The 18,987-nt window shown below is 35.9% G+C and overlaps 1 protein-coding gene across 7 annotated transcripts in view; it reads left to right on the top strand.

The window, feature by feature from the left end:
• The window catches only part of SON (SON DNA and RNA binding protein), a 30,823-nt gene extending 11,845 nt beyond the window's left edge, over positions 1–18,978 (top strand). The window contains exons 4-12 of one of the 7 annotated variants that reach the window (XM_075542342.1): positions 982–1,142; positions 2,944–3,090; positions 3,288–3,482; positions 9,979–10,089; positions 11,071–11,187; positions 15,200–15,347; positions 17,091–17,162; positions 17,267–17,382; positions 17,935–18,978. In XM_075542342.1, coding sequence (XP_075398457.1) covers positions 982–1,142; positions 2,944–3,090; positions 3,288–3,482; positions 9,979–10,089; positions 11,071–11,187; positions 15,200–15,347; positions 17,091–17,162; positions 17,267–17,382; positions 17,935–18,093 — 1,226 coding nt within the window. In that variant the 3' untranslated portion in view covers positions 18,094–18,978. Of the gene's footprint in view, positions 1–981; positions 1,143–1,371; positions 2,781–2,943; positions 3,091–3,287; positions 3,483–3,582; positions 4,312–9,978; positions 10,090–11,070; positions 11,188–14,445; positions 14,526–15,199; positions 15,348–17,090; positions 17,169–17,266; positions 17,383–17,881 lie in introns of those variants that run through there. The other 6 variants (XM_075542340.1, XM_075542344.1, XM_075542343.1 and 3 more) reach the window with 6 other exon arrangements.
• Positions 18,979–18,987: the final 9 nt, after the last annotated feature.

Genomic DNA, 18,987 nt, shown 5'->3' with positions numbered 1-18,987 from the left:
TTGCAACTCAGGATGAGAACTGCTGGTTTAGATGGATTAAATTTGCTATTATTAAATGTTCATAATTAAGAATGAAAGGTAAAGTAAAAGTTCAGTAGATAAAAAATCAGGCATTCTTCCAAATGAAGCCTAAAATTTCATTTTTTCTTAGTAATGCCAATATTAGGAGATTTACAACTGTTAAATGATTGTAAAGTATTTCTGATTAGGGAAGTTTCCATGTGGATGTAATTAACTCGGTGGGTAGTAACTAGTGAAGGAAAATGAAATTAGGTGAGTAGAATCACCTAACGCTTATCTTCTGATTGTAAAGAGCATGCACAGATGCTTGATGCCTATTGTGAGAATCGGCAAAAGATACTGCGCAGAGGAATAGTGTAACGTTACAGAGGAATTGCGGATTGAAACACATGAAACTATCAGAGCAGAATGTGGTGGTAATATGAAGAGCACCGTATAGAAGAAAGCCTTACTGGCTACTATTTAGATGAGTTGGAGCTTAGATGGGACTCAGTGTGATTAAGGTACTGTCAAAGATTAGGAGAGTCCCAAATGTACTCAAATATAAGGCGAGTTTTCCAGCACATTTTTAATGCCGTTTTGGTGGTAAAATTGGGTTCCTCTGCTGATAATTATTTTGGCTTACACTCGATTACATATGGTAATTTCCTGCAGTATAAGAACAGTATAGATAAAGACCTTAAGTTTGGAAAGTAAATTAGACTTTGGCAGGTGTGTCTTAGTGTATGGCACAATGAGTAGTGCAGTGGTAGAAGTTAGTTGTTTTGTGTGGTATTTGAGTGTGAAGTTCATTGCAAACTTTAATAGGGAACCACTTAATAATGAGCCAGAGTGGATGTGATCAGAAGTATACATTGGGACAGAAATTGAAACTTTTAATATTGAAAAAATTTGGCATAATATAAAATGTACGTATAGTCTATAGGAAAACGGTTTCTTGTATTTTTTTTATCTTAATAGATAAGGCTCAGTTACTTGAAATAGCCAAAGCTAATGCAGCTGCCATGTGTGCTAAGGCTGGTGTTCCTTTGCCACCAAACCTAAAACCTGCACCTCCACCTTCAATAGAAGAGAAAGTTGCTAAAAAGTCAGGAGGAGCTACTATAGAAGAACTAACTGAGGTAAGCTAGAGACAATTTGTTACCGTTCTTAAGTGGATTATTCCAGTGATGTTGACTCTGGAGCGTGCCAAAACCCGAATTGTGGGCTGAACTGATAATGGCTGGCACCGAGTGGCCAAAACCCGAAATACAACTGTGGCAGCGGCAGAAACTCTGTTTAGCAGGCCATTATCCGGGATGGCTAAGCTCCGCTAGCTAAAAGTTACTTCCCATTACTTTTGCTTTCCAGTTTTAGAAGCCAAACTGACTGAGGAGTGGAACGGTTCGTTTGAATGGAGGAGGTGTTGAGTGAGCAACACGCAGAAGCTCGCCTACAGTTTTCGTTTCCATTCACGACGTGTTCACTGATCGCCACGAGTGTACTGCATATACGCAAAGACACAGACAATCTTCAGAAATGATCTTTTGCCACCGGAGCTTGGAATTTAATGAAAATAGCTGGCCATTGCCTGAAAGGAACTTCTTTCGCATCAACATTTCGGGTTTTGGCTGTTTGGTACCAGCCATTGGCGATAATGGCCGGCCATTATCAGTACTTCCTGCGATTCGGGTTTTGGCAGTAACATGTATTTTAAACATACTTATTTTGTTTTTAAAATTTTGATCTTTTCAATTGAGGCTTTGGGGGGTTGGGGGTGCTTTATTGTATTATTGGCTTTGGGGTGTGTGTGTGCTGAAATATTGCTGCTAGGATCCAGAAATACCATACTGTTTCATATATTGAAACTTGTTATTGGCTAGCCTTATGCCAGCCTGCCCCCTGTCAATACTTTGTTCCCCTTGGTTAGAAGCCTGGTAGACTTTGTGTTTTTGGCTAAATGGCCTTTTTATCCTATTGAGAAGATTTTCACTTGATAATGGATATGATGGATTCCATTGCTTAGTTAAGAGAAAGGTTTGCCCAAAATTATTCTAACTTTTTTATAAAGCTAGTCTTTTGCTTCACTTCTCAGGAAGGAATTGACTGCTTCATGTGTCAGACATCAGTCGGACCCTTTCCATTATGCCTTCGTTTCCATTCTTAAGTTCTCTTCTTAGTAGATTCAGTCTACAAAACATGGAGACTATTCCAAATATTTCAAATCTGGTTCTCACCTTTGTCCAGTATAATACAAATTAAAAGATTAAAAAAAATTAAGAACCTAGGATGGCTTATAAAATCCTAACTCCTTAGCCAAAGTTTGCAACCATGTGTGAGTACTTGTTTCTCTATACCATTTTAGCTTAATCATTAGCCCTAATGTCCCTTTTAACAAGTGTTTTTTTAACCTTTTTAATTCTGCCTGATTAGGAAGACTTGCCCTACCAATTATTTGTTCCTCACTTTAAAAATCTGGCTCACAATTCTTAAAGGAATTATTTCTTAATAATCTAAACTTGCCTGACTCTTCTCTCTTAAGCCTTTTTTTAAGCACTTATGTACTCAGTTTGTATTATATCAGTTTGAACTTGTTAATTGTGTTGCTCTGTAAAAGCGTTCAATTATTTCATGTGTATGTGTACTGTCTTTTGAACTAGATTGTAAGCTCCTTGGGAGCAGGGACCATGTCTTTTTTTTTTTTTTTTTGTATTTCCTAGACAGTGCCCAGTACAGTGCTCTGCACATAGTAGGTGCTCAATAAATGTTGACTGACTGAACAGCCAGAGTGTGCTTAAATGATATCTTAATAGGCTTTACCTATCTATAACTTCATTAACTTTGTTTTACCCTTAAAAGCTGGTTTTATGTGGCATTATCTTCAAAACATAGGTGTGGTTGTATGTGTGTAAGATTTATCTTTGTTTGTTTTTGCTTTTTAAGAAATGCAAACAGATCGCACAAAGTAAGGAAGATGATGACGTAATAGTGAATAAACCTCATGTTTCGGATGAAGAGGAAGAAGAACCTCCTTTTTATCATCATCCCTTTAAACTCAGTGAACCTAAACCCATTTTTTTCAATCTCAATGTGAGTATTAGAGTTTATGGATTCATGAAACAACATAATTTTAAGTAAAATTCAAATTCTTAAATTCTTCAGTTTACATCGTTTAAAAACTGAGAAACAACTCCATTCCTTCAGAATATGTTGAAAATCACCTGAAAACATTTTAATATAGATATTTGTTATACAGAGTTATAATTAAAGTACTCTCCGTATTTTAGATTGCAGCTGCAGCAAAGCCAACTCCACCAAAAAGCCAGGTAACATTAACAAAAGAATTTCCTGTATCATCTGGATCTCAGCACCGAAAAAAAGAAGCTGATAGTGTTTATGGAGAGTGGGTTCCTGTCGAGAAAAATGGTGAAGAAAACAAAGATGAGGATGATAATGTTTTCAGCAGCACTTTGCCCTCTGAGGTAAGTAAAGGAATAAAATGTGTTTTTTTTCTTATTTGCCTGAATCTGCCATTTTATTGTTATTTTATATCTGATTTGGATTCTGTTTCACTCTTCTTAGGGCCGGGTTAAACGGCAGGGCCGGGTTAGACGACAGCTGAAACAACCCGCAGCTTCTCATTTGACAGTAACTCGATGCAATTCACTTTGTGGAACCAAGCCACAAAGTGAAAAGCATCGAATTGCAGAGAACAGTGTTATCACATCCCTACCCAACATTGGGCCCTCTATGCACTTGTGGGAAGGTAGCCCAAGGTACAACTATTTAGCTTCTCGTTTTGCTTCGAGGCTCTATAGCTCTAGATTTTGGTGGTAGCAAAACTTTGGGTGGAGGCATTAAGCGAGTGGGGCAGATCCTCAGGTTCAACACAAGAACTGGATTGGAAAAGGCCACCAATGTGAGCTTATTGGGTATATCACCCATTCCTGTGATACAATGGTTTCTTACTATTTCTCCAGGTTGTTGTCAGATAGCCTTTAAATTGAATAATTTCTCATTCCCCGTACCACCTTGGTCCTAATGAATTCTTGTGTTTAACCTAATGCTCAGCCTTGGAACTCCATTCCCTTCTCCTTTTCCTCTTTGCTACTATTAAAAGTTGGGGAAGTGGAAGTCAAACCTTGAAATTTACATGAGGCTATAGTTGTATCTTGTCAGAATGACGCAGTAATAATGCCAAGTGTCAAATTAACCCCAATAAAATGCCGCCTGATTAAATAATGTGCTGCTAAATATAATGCACATGAAAACAGCAAGACTGTATATATATGTAAATATATATATATCTGTATCTTTGTATGTATCTCTGTATCTGTACCTTTGCTGTATCTTTTAATAAACAGTTTACTTTTATTTAACTTGTTGTGCAAAATCACGCTTGGGGGATCTGGGAGGGTGGAGACTTTAATAGGGGGGTGGGAGTTACCATAGACTAGTTGTGATCACCTTTACTTCCATTTGCTCTTGGTATCCAAAGACCAGACATTGTCCAAGGGTTATTTATACTAAATATCCGGTGCCCTTAAAATCAGTGGCTTCTTCCCCACTGCCGTTCATTGCAGTTCTGGGGTATGTAGGTCAGAGAGACCTGTACTCTTCACCTTCCGGTTCCCTTCCCTGACCATATCGTATTCCACTACTCACCTTCAGTCCGACAAACAAATCCTAGTTATAAAAGCAGAAAGTGAACAGAACCCAAATCAGAAACTTGGTGATAGCAGTATTTTTCCCCCTGAGCTTATTCACAGGCGACATTTTCACTGTGTTTTTTTTGACCTGCGGCATTTTGAAAGGGAACAAATACTGTACAGTGAATGACGTGTGGGACATGATAACTTGACAATGCAACTTACAGTCACAGGTGATGATCTGTATTCTGGAGTTTCAAAAGTAAAGTTTACCTTCACCAGTAAAAGAAAGCAATATGTAGACCATCCATTTCAATTGCTAATCCTCAAAGGCCTGCACATCTCAGGAGAGGAATGATTAATTGACATTTACAACTTGAATCTCATAATAGCTGAATATGAACCATGATAAAAAGGAATGAATTGACTTAGAAATCCTGATACATATGCTTTCAATCATTAATTTCTTGCATATAAAGCATTTATCAAAGGGAAATTGGGTATTAAAAATGTTTTGCAATGGTGTGAAGACCTTTGAATAGCATTACAAATTGCCTGCAAAGATAGGTGAAGATAACTTTAAACTTTGTTCAGTTGAACATGGGTAACAAAGGATCCTCATAATTAAGTTGGAATTCAATATGCAGCCAATTTCAATTTTTACACTGATAATGTGTTGTCCTTTGTCTTAGCTATCATTAAACATGAGTGTCAGGTTTTAGGTTGAAAAGGGGGGTGGTTATGAAAAAGTAAGTAAAGGGGTTTTTAATGAAAGATCTGTGAGCAGATGTAACTATTGGACAACGGCTCCTTACATGTTTAAGCTAGATTAGATTCAAAGATTATGTATACATATATAGATTAACTCAATGCTAAAAGAGCCTCAAAAGTTTTAGAAGGAAAAGGCAGAAATTATGTTTTGCTTTCAGATTTCTCTACTTTTACCTAGTCACAAATAAAAGAAATGCACACAATGTTTTATTTCATAGACCAATGGGGTGTAGTACTGGTGACATTTTATGATAGCATGGACCTCTTTTGAGTTTCTTGGGGGTTGTAATAAAGACTTTCTAGACTAAAAGAAAAGTTCTCTTTGATGGTTAGTTTTTAAATGGAGTAGACTTTTTTTCCCTCCCTATTTAAGTGATCATAGATTTGATCTCCATTAAAACTGAATTAGCTTTGTTGAAAATCCAAATGTGGATTGCATCCTTAACCCTACCATTTGTCTGGTAACGAATGCCTTTTGGCATAAGTATGGGTGGACAAAAATTGTGGATGGATCAGCATAAATCCATAACATTTGGAAAAACAACGCATCAGACTGTGGTGCTCTACCGTCATAGCATCGCTTTCCTACCCAGAATCCAGTCAGCAGCAACCTCAGTAAGAGGGACTACAGAACTTTGAGCATATTGGTGTGATTAAGATTAATGAGCAAACATTAGAAGGCTAGCATTAAAAATAAAATTTTAGGTGTATTCATTCTCAGTAGAAAAGTAATAAAGTTAGTAAAGGCATAACTGGGTACAAGATCTAACATGGCATTTCCGTCGGTTTACCTACAGTCATGTTTTAGGGGTCCAAAGGTATCATGCCTCTAAGGTCTTAGTGATTGCTTACATGTTAAAATTAATATCACAAGCAGTCAGCTTGATTTCTATTATCAATGTATATTACATATCTCAATGGTGCTAAAATTCTTTTATTATGAAGTTTAGGAAAACAAACATTTGGGGGTGAGATGGAAATTTTCATTGGAATGATACACAGCTCCTGGAATGCTAGAATTTGCTATGTATATGACCCTGCTACCATGCTTCATATTTTTCTAGGTGGTTAAAAATGAACCTGAATTTGCTTGAACCATTTGATAGGTTACTTTCCACTTACAATTCATTGAGCTCAAAACTTTTTGAAGTTAAACCAAGAGCTAAACGAGAGAATTTTATATAACATGATTCAAAATTCACTTTAAAACCATGTCAATTGACAGACTAAATCATGACTTATTTCTGTGGTTTTGTCATTTTGTTTCAAACCATGTGAACTACTTCTTTGGTAAATACGTGAAAATCTTATTTTATAACCAGTCTAGGTGCTATTCTTTAGTTGTTTTCTTATTACATTTTTCTTTTTTTGCCTTTGCAATAAACTAATATCTTTATTAATTAAACAACTTATTTCGGAGATCCCTTACCTCACCGTCACTGAATAATTCTTGTTTTTTTTATATCCTTTTTCTGACCTAAGAAATACTAATTAAGATAATTTGTTATGCTTTGGTAAAGACTTGGGTTGACAATTCAAACTATAGATATAAAAGGGGACACTTAAATAATGTAGGTCATGTCGTATGCGTTTCATTACACAGTACACCCTTGTAGTCGCGAACTATGCTTGCGGGCTACATGTGGCCCGCCAAGGACATTTATCCGGCCCACTGGGTGTTTTTGCCCCCTTTGTATTTTTTTACTTCAAAATAAGATGTGTGCATAGGAATTTGTTCATAATTTTTTTTAAACTATAGTCCGGCCCTCCAATGGGTCTGAGGGACAGTGAACTGGCCCCCTTTTGTAAAAGTTTGAGGACCCCGGATCTAAGTAGTAGTAATCTGCTTTGTTCCTCAGGTACTTGGGGCAAGTTTTTTAGTAGATTTTTCCATAATTCAATATGATCTGAAGTTGATTTCACAATTTTGAACCAAGTCCCAGGGAAAAACAAACCTCAATTAGAATACCTAGAATTACTATACAATCATAAGTATAGTTTATAGATTGAATATGAAAACTCTGTATGGAAGCATGGTTTAATCATAAAGCTTGATGCTAATGCTCTTGGTTTTAAGATTCCCTCTCCCCGATGTTTTTGAAGACTCGGTACATTTCCCATGATTCTAGGTAACATTAAAAGATGTCGAGGCCCCAAATCAGTTCAGCAACAGTACTCGAAAACCACATGTGACTATTAAAATGAGTGAGACTCAAGAACTATTTTCTATTAGCAATAGAGAAAATTCATGGGATAGCACGCTTATGTTTTACTACTGTTAATGAAAAAAACACCTTTGAACATTATAGCTTTGGGGATTATTATGACTGGGTTTTTGTGCAGTATTACACACCGAGTTATCTTGACAAGCTAAGGACAGACTTTTTGAAGCAAACTTCTGAGCATTTTCCAGAGCTAATACTCTATATAGAATATATTTTCTTATAGTCTTAAAGAATATATTTATATGATTATAAAATTAATGGTCAGATTATTTGGTAATAAAGTTATAACATGTACTTGTAGATCATTTGGATAGTTAGCTAATTGAATGTCCAAGGTGTTGTATCACCTTGCAAAACTAGTATCAAAATTCAATAAACATGTTAAGGAAATACCCTGGGAATAAACATTTAGATTAATGATTTAAACACTTAAAAAAATAAGTTTAGAAAGGTTGTAGATGGTATATTCACAAATATATCCACTACTTTTCAAATTATAAAGGATGTACTATTGCAGAACAGTGAGTTTTGAGAGTCATCGAAATAGATTAAGCTTTTTAAAAGTAAGATTAGGGTCGGTTGGTAGATGAGACACTTATCACCAGAATTTCCTCAGGTTATAGATTTTCTTGAATAAAAATATTATTTATACCCTAGCACCCTTTCCCTAGGACAGCAGTTCAAACCAACAGCTCTGCTTAAGAAAGACTGCTTTCTAATTAAGTAAACAGTCTTAGAAACCCACAGAGGTCGCTATGAGTCAGCAATGAATCAATGGTAGTGAGGTGTTTTTTTTTTTTTTTTCAGTTATGGAAACTATTCTGGCAAGGTTAATGAAACATCACTTGAGCTTTACTTAAGGCACATTTCAAAATTCTCCCTGATAATTTTAGGAAACATCTAATGTAGGCCCTAAGGGAACATATGTTCCAGCGTGAACTATCTGGAAATCCATATAAAACTCCAGAAATAGAGCAAATAAAAAAGTGAAATGTAAAGTGAACTCTTAGTCTTTCCAGCAGACTGTGTAGATGACCTATTTGGGGGTTTCTATAAAGGTTTATATGGACAGGATAGCTTTTAACAAGTTGACTTAAAAAGATCTTTCAAGAAGTATGTATACAGTCTTACAATTTCAGAATTTGTACTTTAGCCCTCATTTTTAGATGGCAACATCAGAATATACTCTTTGTGGAAGAAAATTGATTTAGCTCAAGTTGGCAAGGTAAAAAGAATGACAAACTCTTTAAGGGTTTTTGGAAGTAGAGAATGGAAGATAGTGACTCCTTAGGTCTCTGATTATTACAGGTTTCTCTGTAGTTCCAAACACAACACTGCGTAATACAGCTCGCTTAACAAAAATAAAAGCTGCATTAAATATTGTATCTATGTTGTACTGAGGGACATTACTAGTCAAAATCGACTCCATACTCCTATGGTTGGAATGATTTCTTTGCAACACCTACTAATTCTTTGTATATGAAAACAACCCTGCATGCCCAATAGCATTTTCCAAAATAACCTTTAGATGAAATCATTAAGTGGTAATTAGATGTCATAATAATCAGAAGGAAAGGGGCTTGACCTTGGTGGTGCTGTCTGTAGCAAAGTCTTGATAGGTATTTCCTCTGGTTGAGACTTTTACAAACCAAAGTGGGAATTTACGCCCAATTTTACTTTGAAGAAAACATTTTAAAAGTTAAGAAATCACTTGCTTTTAGCATGAATGTGCTAGGTGTGTGCTTTGAAAAGACCGGAGACACAACAAACATCTCATTTTAATTGATGGTATTCCATAATATACAGTATTCTAACTTTAGTCATACAGGTATAGAAATTTTTAAAAAATCATTTGATCTATTGAATCTGTTAAAATCATTTGATTTATTGAATCTGTTAAGAAGGAATATTAGTTTCTTAAGATTTAATGATTTCTACAGACTACAAAGTAAAAAGATGTTCTGCTGAGTAAATATAAAAGCCTGTACACGACAATGGATTTCCACTTGTTTATTCAAACTTATGCTTCTGAAGGCTATGGTAATAAAGTTCTTAATGGATCATTCTTAGGATTTAAGCTTGATATAGTCAAAAATCTGACATCAGACTTTGGATTGGGTTGTGTTGCCTCTGAGACAGTAACTAAGCTTAACCAAGCTTTTCAGTTTTCTGAGGTTACTCTTACTTTCTGAATCTTCTGCCTACATTACAAGATGCTAGTAATTAAGACTGCTGTTTTGCTTTTGACATGTAGCAACTAAAGATAGTAGGAGCATATTCAGAATTTGGGGGGACTGTGGTAATTTAAGATAATTATCTGTTTTTCTCCTTAGCCTGTGGACATCTCTACAGCAATGACTGAGCGAGCACTTGCTCAGAAAAGACTCAGTGAGAATGCATTTGACCTTGAAGCCATGAGCATGTTAAATCGAGCCCAGGAACGGGTATGTAGTAATTTTCCAATGTCTGAATGAGAGTTTTACAGATGGGTGAGGTGTGACATCTGTGGCACAATGTCAAACTGTAGAACTTTATCTAAAAAATTCAAGAAAATAATTAGCTGGTTGATTTTAAATGAATGCTTTAAGGTATCATTTTCTGAGAAAACAAAATTACAATTTTCTTGGCAATTGTTTTATGTTGTAGCTCCATAATCCAGGATAAAGTGTAAGTATCTGTTCTGCAATTTCCATCTCATCCCACATCATTTCAGCGCCTTCCAGGAAACAATATTGCCTGATCTGGGAAAGTAATTTAGTGCATGTTTGTAAGACAATAAGAAAAGATTCTCTGCTCTCAGCTTACAATAGATGCATTAATAAAATAGCACATGTAGGAAATAGAATGGAAAGATAGTCAAAATTTTCCTTGAATTTTCTTATTCCTATTGTAATAACTCATGTTCCCAGTAACCCTAATTAGTATATGTATTAGCTCAGCTTTCCAGCTGAAGAAACTGAGGTAGAGTGGTGAAGTAATGTCTAATGGTCAGGCAACTAATAGGGTAAAGTGGACAGTGTCCTGTATTTATTAGTTTTAAGCATTTGTTTTGAGTTTAATTAGCAATTCCCTGATGTTCATGGTGTTTATTGAATTGCATTTTTGTCATAAAAGTAAGAAGTGGGTCGGAATCCTTCACAAAAATAGTTTTCTTTTCCACACTACAAGTGTTTGCTTTGAGTACATTTCTCTTGAAGAAAGATTATCACAGCTATGCCTTTTATTTGTTAAACATCTCAAATCTTGTTATTAATGAAGTCACTCAAACTTTGGAAGGTTTAGGAAAATGTCTCATTTTTAATGAGCATAAATCTAATACATTGTTTTAAAAGTTGACTAATGTTAAAAATTTCTTAGGAACTATTTTTTCTTACCAGTGGCACATTAACAAGGTTTTACCTAATTGATGCCTCTTATTTTTTCAGATTGATGCCTGGGCTCAGCTGAACTCTATTCCTGGTCAGTTCACAGGAAGTACAGGAGTACAGGTTCTGACACAAGAACAATTGGCAAATACTGGTGCCCAAGCCTGGATTAAAAAGGTATACAATATATACACATACAAAAGTGTTGAAGTACAAAGTTGTTTAAGGAAATGTTTTATTTAAAATGCATGAAGAATCCAATAACGCTAACCAAAGTTCATTAGTAAATTTGTTATGTGTATATGCTCCAGGATGGACACTGAAGATGGACCTACTTCACGAGACAATGGCAGATGTATACATATGGCCCCAAAGCCACTCACTTTACATATATATATAGACTTAGGCTATTTTTATTGCTGCTGCTGGTGGTTTTGGTGGCACTTTTCTTTTGGTCTTTTTTTTTTAACTGTATTTTTAATGCCAACAGTGTGTCAGGTGCTGTTCAGAATTTTCCAGTTCCTGTTGGGCTACTAATCTAATATTTTCAAAGCAGTGGTTCTCAAACTTTTCCTCAAGGGATGCTTTATTACAGGTTTATTTTTGGTGGATCACTGTCCCCAAGAGCCTTGCCACCACCCTTCTTTCCCATTCCTCTCTTCCATTGTCCTAATACCACCCCACCCTCCCTTTCCTTAGTGCCTGCGCCCCATCTTACAATCCTTGTTCTACACCCTTGTTTCCAGCCCAGGTCCCTTTGGTTGTCAGCCTTTGGTTACAGCAAGTGGTTGGGAGGTCCTAATGTTAGCACTGCATGTGGCGATCTTGACATGGGATTTGGAAGGCTATGGGAGGAGGACTTTAGTGTGGGATGGACAGTGCTAAATAAAGGGTGGGAAGGTGAAGGCGGTGGGTTTGGGATGGACAATGTGATCTGTGGACCACCATTTAGGCCCTGGTGGCCTCTGGTGATCCACAGGCCCAATTTGAGAACCACTGATTTCCTGAAGAAAAAGAAAAAACAGGACCTATAAGACCTAAAATCAAAAGAGAATGGACACCTCGAACTGCGAAGATGTGGGTACACCTGGTTTGAGATTCCTGCAATAAGAACTGTAACCTCTACCTACGCTGCCTCGTTGTGGGAGTCGAGGTGGCTACGAGGGGCTTTATGAAGTACATTCTGGTGAAGGGATGGCTTGATTGGTAGCCTATGGGAAATTGTTTCAGGAGTACTTGCATCATAGCAGTGCTGAAACCACGAGGTCTAATGGATTGGGAAGGTTTCTTTATCCTGATGTATTCGACTCTTTATATGACCATGGGCAAGTAATTCTTCAGAATTTCAGAGGCTCCATGTTTTATGTGGAGACTTTTTATTAGTTAACAATGTGAAGGGACTCAAGTGCTAGTGAATAAACTTATTTCTGAAAAATGAGGCACTGGTTGCTTCAGATGTTTTAATCTCATAACAGTTTAATTTTGATAGTTTAACAAAATAGCCTCAATATGCCTGCCTGCCTTTTTAAATAGTTGCACATATATGCATAATGAGTACATGGTCAGGCTCCAAAAACTTGTTGCTTTATACATTTTACTGGGGATTAGTTTGGGGAAAGGATGAGAACCTAACACTTGGATTCATATTGGATTAATTTATATTACAGTACTTTAAAAAGTAAAAATGCTTTTTGTAGTATTTTCAAAATGACCATCTCAGTGGGAAGAATTATACTTGCCCATCTATTTCTTTAAGAGCTTTCATAACTATTGTTCTAGGGACTGAACTTAGTATTTTAGGAAATTAGACTTGAGGATAGTAGTAGCAGTGAGCCCTTAGGCATATAGTAATGTAGTAATATAGTAGCTAGATGTTACTGCTTCTGGAGAAACCTCTGAAACTTTCTATTTCCAAATAGTGGTAAAGTGCTTATCCATATTGTTTGTGCTTCTAAATAGCATGATGATATTAACATAAGTTACTTTAAAAGGTGAACTTAACAGTAGATTCAATTGATTCTCTGCTAACCCTTTTAAAATTCCTTCTTGTACTTTTAGATTTGTACACAGTTCTTATATTTTAAATAAAATTTAAAATGTTAATTCATAAGTGGAAGACAAAACTTTGTCTTTACATTAACTATAACTATATCCTAAATACCGAACTATTTTGATAAATTGGCATGATAGAAAGATATGTTCGGCAGACTAAAATTTAAATTTTAGAACAATGTGCTCAATAAAATGTTCTTTTGTATAGACAGTGAAAAATATTTTTTGCTAATATTTTATACATAAAATGAGCTAAATATTCAGAAAACTCATTAGGTAACTAAAAACAAAAATATATCTCTACCATCAAATACTGTCTGCTCCTTAAATATTGAGGTACATTTCAAAAGCTGATTCAAATGATGGTTTGGCTTTTCTGCCTGAAATATGGTTAAAACGTGCCCTTTCCGTATGTTAGAAATGCAATGCGAAAATTCGTGTTTCCTTTTTTTAATGTAGCATTATTGTTTTACTAAACATTCTCCAGTAAAACTCTGTAATTTGATAAATATTTACTAATGTGGTTTCATTGGATTTCTCAGCATTTTAAAAATCTGCATACACATTGGGGTAAAGAAAGATAAAAGAATGCAAAGCAAAATTGGAAATCTGGGTTATTTGTGGGTTTGTATTGTATTCTGCACAGTTGCCCTTTTTTTTAGGAGTGTTTCCTGGAAAAGAGGGGCGGATGAACCTGGAAGTAAGTAAAAATCATTCTAGGTGTGTAGCATCCAGGCAGTTGATATTGAAGCATCAGCTAACTTTTCTCTTTATACATCTACACTGCATGGCCTGCACCAATGAAAGGAACTGAACCAGGGGTATGTTTTTACCTCCACAGCTGCCTCCTTCCATCAGAGCACCTTGTTGAACTTAATGTCTACTCATACACCATTGGCATGTTGGCTCCCCAGCAATTAATTACAAAGCTGGGAAAACAAAGACGATTACACAGCTCTGCTGTGTAAAATACAACTTTTAATATTTAGCATTACCTTATCAATGCAGGAAATGATAATGTGCACTATTCCCAATTACTAAAAGTTTTTGGCTCCCGGTTGATAAGTTAATGCTAGAGAATAAATCTGATATTTAAACACAAGGGGAATTAAACCATGATTTGGAGATGTTATTCCTTAATCCTCAAGATGAACTGAATTAAATGCTATTTTATGCACACAAAATGGCCTTTAAAAAGGCATTAAGTATTTGAACATGAATTTAAACTAGCTGATCATGCTAATGTTTATAGTCATGTATCTTGTGACATTAAGCGGTTTGCTGCTTTGATGGAAATTATGGTTCAGTGGGTTGGATACGAGAGATGACTGTTCACAGAATAACCTGTGAACTTTCACCCCTCTATATGGAAACTTGTTTCAGGGCCAAATCCTTGTAGCTGTCTTCTTGCCCCGGTCAGTGCCAGCCCTACTATTCACAACACTGCTGCTACCGAGGCCTAGGTATGTAAACGTTTAAGGAGTTTTTAAAAGTCTTTTAACATCAAGCTAGGTTTTAAAAGAATTCAAACTCAGTTTGGTATATTTACAGGGTGGTATCTTCTCTGATTTTCTTATATAATTTATTGACTGGGCATATTGTGTCAGATAAATTTATTTTTAAGAGTTACCTTTTTTGCTTCAAAGGAATTTTCTGTGTGAAATATTTACACTTGCTTTATGGTAGAATGAGGAAGGAAACTTTGGAAGACAACAATATGCTTCTTCAGTGTCCAAACTATTTCTAAGTGATTTCTGGGCTTTATTTATTAACAAGGTACACCTGGGACAATTATTATCGAATGTTTTAACATTGCCTTCTTTTTATTTTGCAAGCTAAGAAGAAATACCAGTGAACCTAAAATAGTGGACGGAACAGGAGTGTTCTAATTTTTTTTTTTTGGAGGGGGACTTAAGAGCCACTGTACTGCCATTTACTTGCCTTAATTAATTTTCAAATACAACATTATGTTAATGTTAATTATGCAAATTAAACTATGTAAGTATAGAAGCATTTAAAATTAAAACTGTAACAGAATTAGAAATAAGGTTTCTCTCTTTTAGAAAGCTACCACTGAGTTTACAATCAATTTCTAACTGTACAATGGGGAACATTTTACCTTTGTTTCTTTGGATAGGATCAGTTCTTAAGAGCAGCCCCAGTAACTGGAGGAATGGGAGCCGTTTTGATGAGAAAAATGGGCTGGAGAGAAGGAGAAGGATTAGGAAAAAACAAAGAAGGCAATAAAGAACCTATTCTAGTTGATTTTAAGACTGATAGAAAAGGTAAGTTATTTTGGTTTATTATGTAATCTTTTGTAATTAAAATTTTGTTACCTTTGTGCATTATTTTGATCACATTGATACCTAAATTTAGTACTAGTCTATAATGCTTTTTATTAGAAAAAACTGTTAACCTACTTTTCATAAAAAGCATCTGACTTCAATAAATGTAGTTGGAAACAATTGAGCTTTTAAAAGGCAGCTTTTGTCAGTGATATTTGCTCACTTATGAGACTAGGCGTAATGTAGTTTTATGATTACAGTCACAACTAGGTTTTGTGTTTGGATGGAGGCTATATACTTGGCTTTATTTCTAGGCCTTTTTCTCCTCAAAATTTTAAAAAATCTGTCTTGTCACTCCGTACCTTTTTCTATATCTTTCCTGGTTCAGTAGTTGAGCTCTAAAGAGCCCTGGTTGGTATAGTGGCTTGGGTTGGCCTACTAACTGCAAGGTCAGCAATTTGATTCCACTAGTAGCTCCAATGAATAAAGAAGAGGGTCTTTCCTCGTAGGATTTATACTACATAACCTCGGGGAGCCCACAGGGACAGTTCTACCTTGTCCTGTAAGGGTCTTCTGTGAATCAGAAACGACTTGAAGGCAGTGTGTTGTTTGAGTTGAAGTAGAGAGTAGACTTGAAGGACCAGTAACGCAGTGTTCTCTCTTCATATCGCCAAAGAGTTTGAACTTGGAGTACTTTGGAACTTAAACTTCTGTATATAACTTTTGCTATTGTCTTCTGAAGCCATGGTTGTGTAGTGGGAGTAAGTATTGGACTGCTAATGGTGGTTGAACCTGCTAGCTCTTGGAATCTACCAGCTGCCATCTAGAAGAAACATGAAGCCGTGTGCTTCTGTAAAGGCTTATAGCTTTGGAAAGCTATAATTCTATTCGGTTCTATTGGGTCGCTATGAGTTGGAAGCATTTTGGTGACCGTGGCTAGTCAGAAATAATGAGGGGACTGGTGGGAGAGCTTGTAATAAAGTGGTTGTTTTAATATATTTTTAACACCTAACAACTAATTATATTTTAAATCATTCTTCCCCTGAAATAAAGTCCAAAGTAGAAGCACACAACTTTTTGAGTTAGCTTGAACCTGATTTTTAATATATTTTGCTATCAATTAGAACACTATCATGTCATCTACTTATACTACCATATTGCCATTTAAATTACAAGGTGTTTAATGTAATCAGGTATATTCAGTGATAGGCTGTAAGTAAACACAATTATCCCATAGTACATTAACAATCGATGGATTAAATTAGTAAAAGGACCTTACTTGTATTCCTTGTTGAAATCATGTTATTTACAAAAACTGAATATTGGAACTAGGTTATTCCCATCATGAGAGAAGACTTCGTATTACAGGGAATATATTCGACTTGGTAATATAATAATTCCATGGGAAAGGGAGCTTATACTTGAGAACAGCTCTTACTAACCCAGAAAGCATGTTTGCTGGGGAATAATGATCAAAATTGTCGTAAGCAGTAGCCATTTTCATGTTTTTCTTTTTTGTTACATTACTACTAAGCATTAATTTTTTTTTTTGCAGGATAAGAAACCTTTAAAATCATTGCAATAAATAGCCATTATCTTTTAAACTGAGAAAAATACCCAGAGGAGTTGGTTATTATGGCATCTAAATTGAAACTCCGCAAACTCTGAATTTAGTGTAATAAGGTGTGTAATTCACACCAGGACATTTTGTTCAGTGATCTTTTTTTTTTTTTCTCTCTAAAGGTCTTGTTGCGGTAGGAGAAAGAGCACAAAAGAGATCTGGGAACTTTTCTGCTGCAATGAAGGATCTGTCAGGTGAGGGTACGCTATGAAATTTTTTCTTACCCTACTATTTTGAATTCATAAATTTGTTACAAAAGGTGTGGGGAATTTCTAATTTTGTTTTTCCCTCTTCACAGGCAAACATCCAGTCTCTGCCTTGATGGAAATCTGTAATAAGAGAAGGTGGCAACCACCTGAATTTCTCTTGGTCCATGACAGTGGCCCTGACCATCGCAAACACTTTCTCTTTAGGGTAAATATAAATTTCATTCATTTGACTCAAATCAATGGTAATGGGTGAAGGGGTAATCATTATATGGTCAGAGGTTAATTCCCTGATAGTGGGTTGGGAGATGTTTGAGGGGGCATCAAAGTTTATGGAAAAATTACATTGTTTTTTTTCCCATGAGTTATTCGTCTATGTGAAGTGGGTAGAGTAGAACAACGAAGGGTATTTTAAATGTGATCTTTCATGGATGGGAAGGATTTGGGCAGGATAAAGCTGGTAGATTTCACTCTGGTACTTTGTAGTGGCATCATGGGCATAGTGGAGTACATTTATCAGGTCTCCGTTTTTCCGTTTGGAGACCTCATAGTTTGCAGTCCCTTTCTCCAAAATGCCTCCTAACGGGTTGAGATGATTCAGGATGGGTTTTATAGTTGTATAATTTTTTTAGCATTTAGTATAAAAATACAAAGCTAATAGATATTAAAGTTTGATGCTGTTCTTATTGTATGTTTTTCTTGAATAGGTATTGAGAAATGGAAGCCCTTACCAGCCCAATTGTATGTTTTTCTTGAATAGGTATTGATAAATGGAAGCGCTTACCAGCCCAGCTTTGCCAGCCCTAATAAGAAGCATGCTAAAGCCACAGCAGCCACTGTGGTTCTTCAAGCAATGGGCCTTGTACCAAAGGACCTCATGGCTAATGCCACTTGCTTCAGGAGTGCCTCACGTAGATAGATTGAGGTTTTATAGTAATCACTTCAGATAATTTTACTCCGCATCAAAATGTATTTCCTCAATGTTGTAAATATTTGGCAATTGAAGACATTGTGTAAAAAGCAATCTGTACAAACATCTCCAGGCTTTGATTTTTGTACCATGGAAATTGTATTTAACCATACAGGGTTTTGGTATGTTTATATTGTTTACCTTAGTGATGTATTTGTTTTAAGTGGCTAACATCCAAACAATTGATTGTTCGAAGGCATCAGTAATATTCAGTGTGGAATGTTAAATAACGCTTTTATACTGTATTTTGTACTATGCTGTAACTCCCCTTCCTTATGGCTAGGCTGCTGTAACACTTGCCTGTAACCAGTGAAGGGCTGTGCACCGTGTACTATTTTCACAATGGGGTTCTGCTGGACAGATACTGGGCCAGTGTTATTGATCTGTTCCACAGGGCTAACGCCACCACCTCCCCTCACAATTTTGTCGGTAATAAGAATGGTATGTTGTGTGATCATCAGCACCAAGTCCTCCGTTCCTGTTAAAGCCACTTTGGGCTGTAAGAAGGGTGTGAAAATAAAGTGACTAGAATTCTGCGGAGGCCAAGTACCTTTTAGTATGGCACTGAGTTGTGATAATAGTTCTACTTCGATGTGCATTTTGAATTTCAGCTACACCTAGGTATATTTAAAATAATTAAAATGCTGTAACCAACTTATCTAATAAAATCGGCACCCAGCCACTATTTTGTTGACTATGAAAAAGTTAAGTTCATGTTAATTTTTAGGGTCTGATAGACTAATTTTACGTGTATTACAGTGGTATTCATATGCTATGTCTCTAAACTTTATTTTCAAAAGCTTAAGGCCCCAATACAGACTTCTCTGGAATAAATGTGGTGGT

Source organism: Tenrec ecaudatus, chromosome 2 (assembly GCF_050624435.1).
Source record: "Tenrec ecaudatus isolate mTenEca1 chromosome 2, mTenEca1.hap1, whole genome shotgun sequence".
In the NCBI taxonomy this organism is placed as follows: domain Eukaryota; kingdom Metazoa; phylum Chordata; class Mammalia; order Afrosoricida; family Tenrecidae; genus Tenrec; species Tenrec ecaudatus.
Note: the sequence above shows the minus strand (reverse complement) of the source record. Positions and strands in the feature narration are given on the sequence as shown.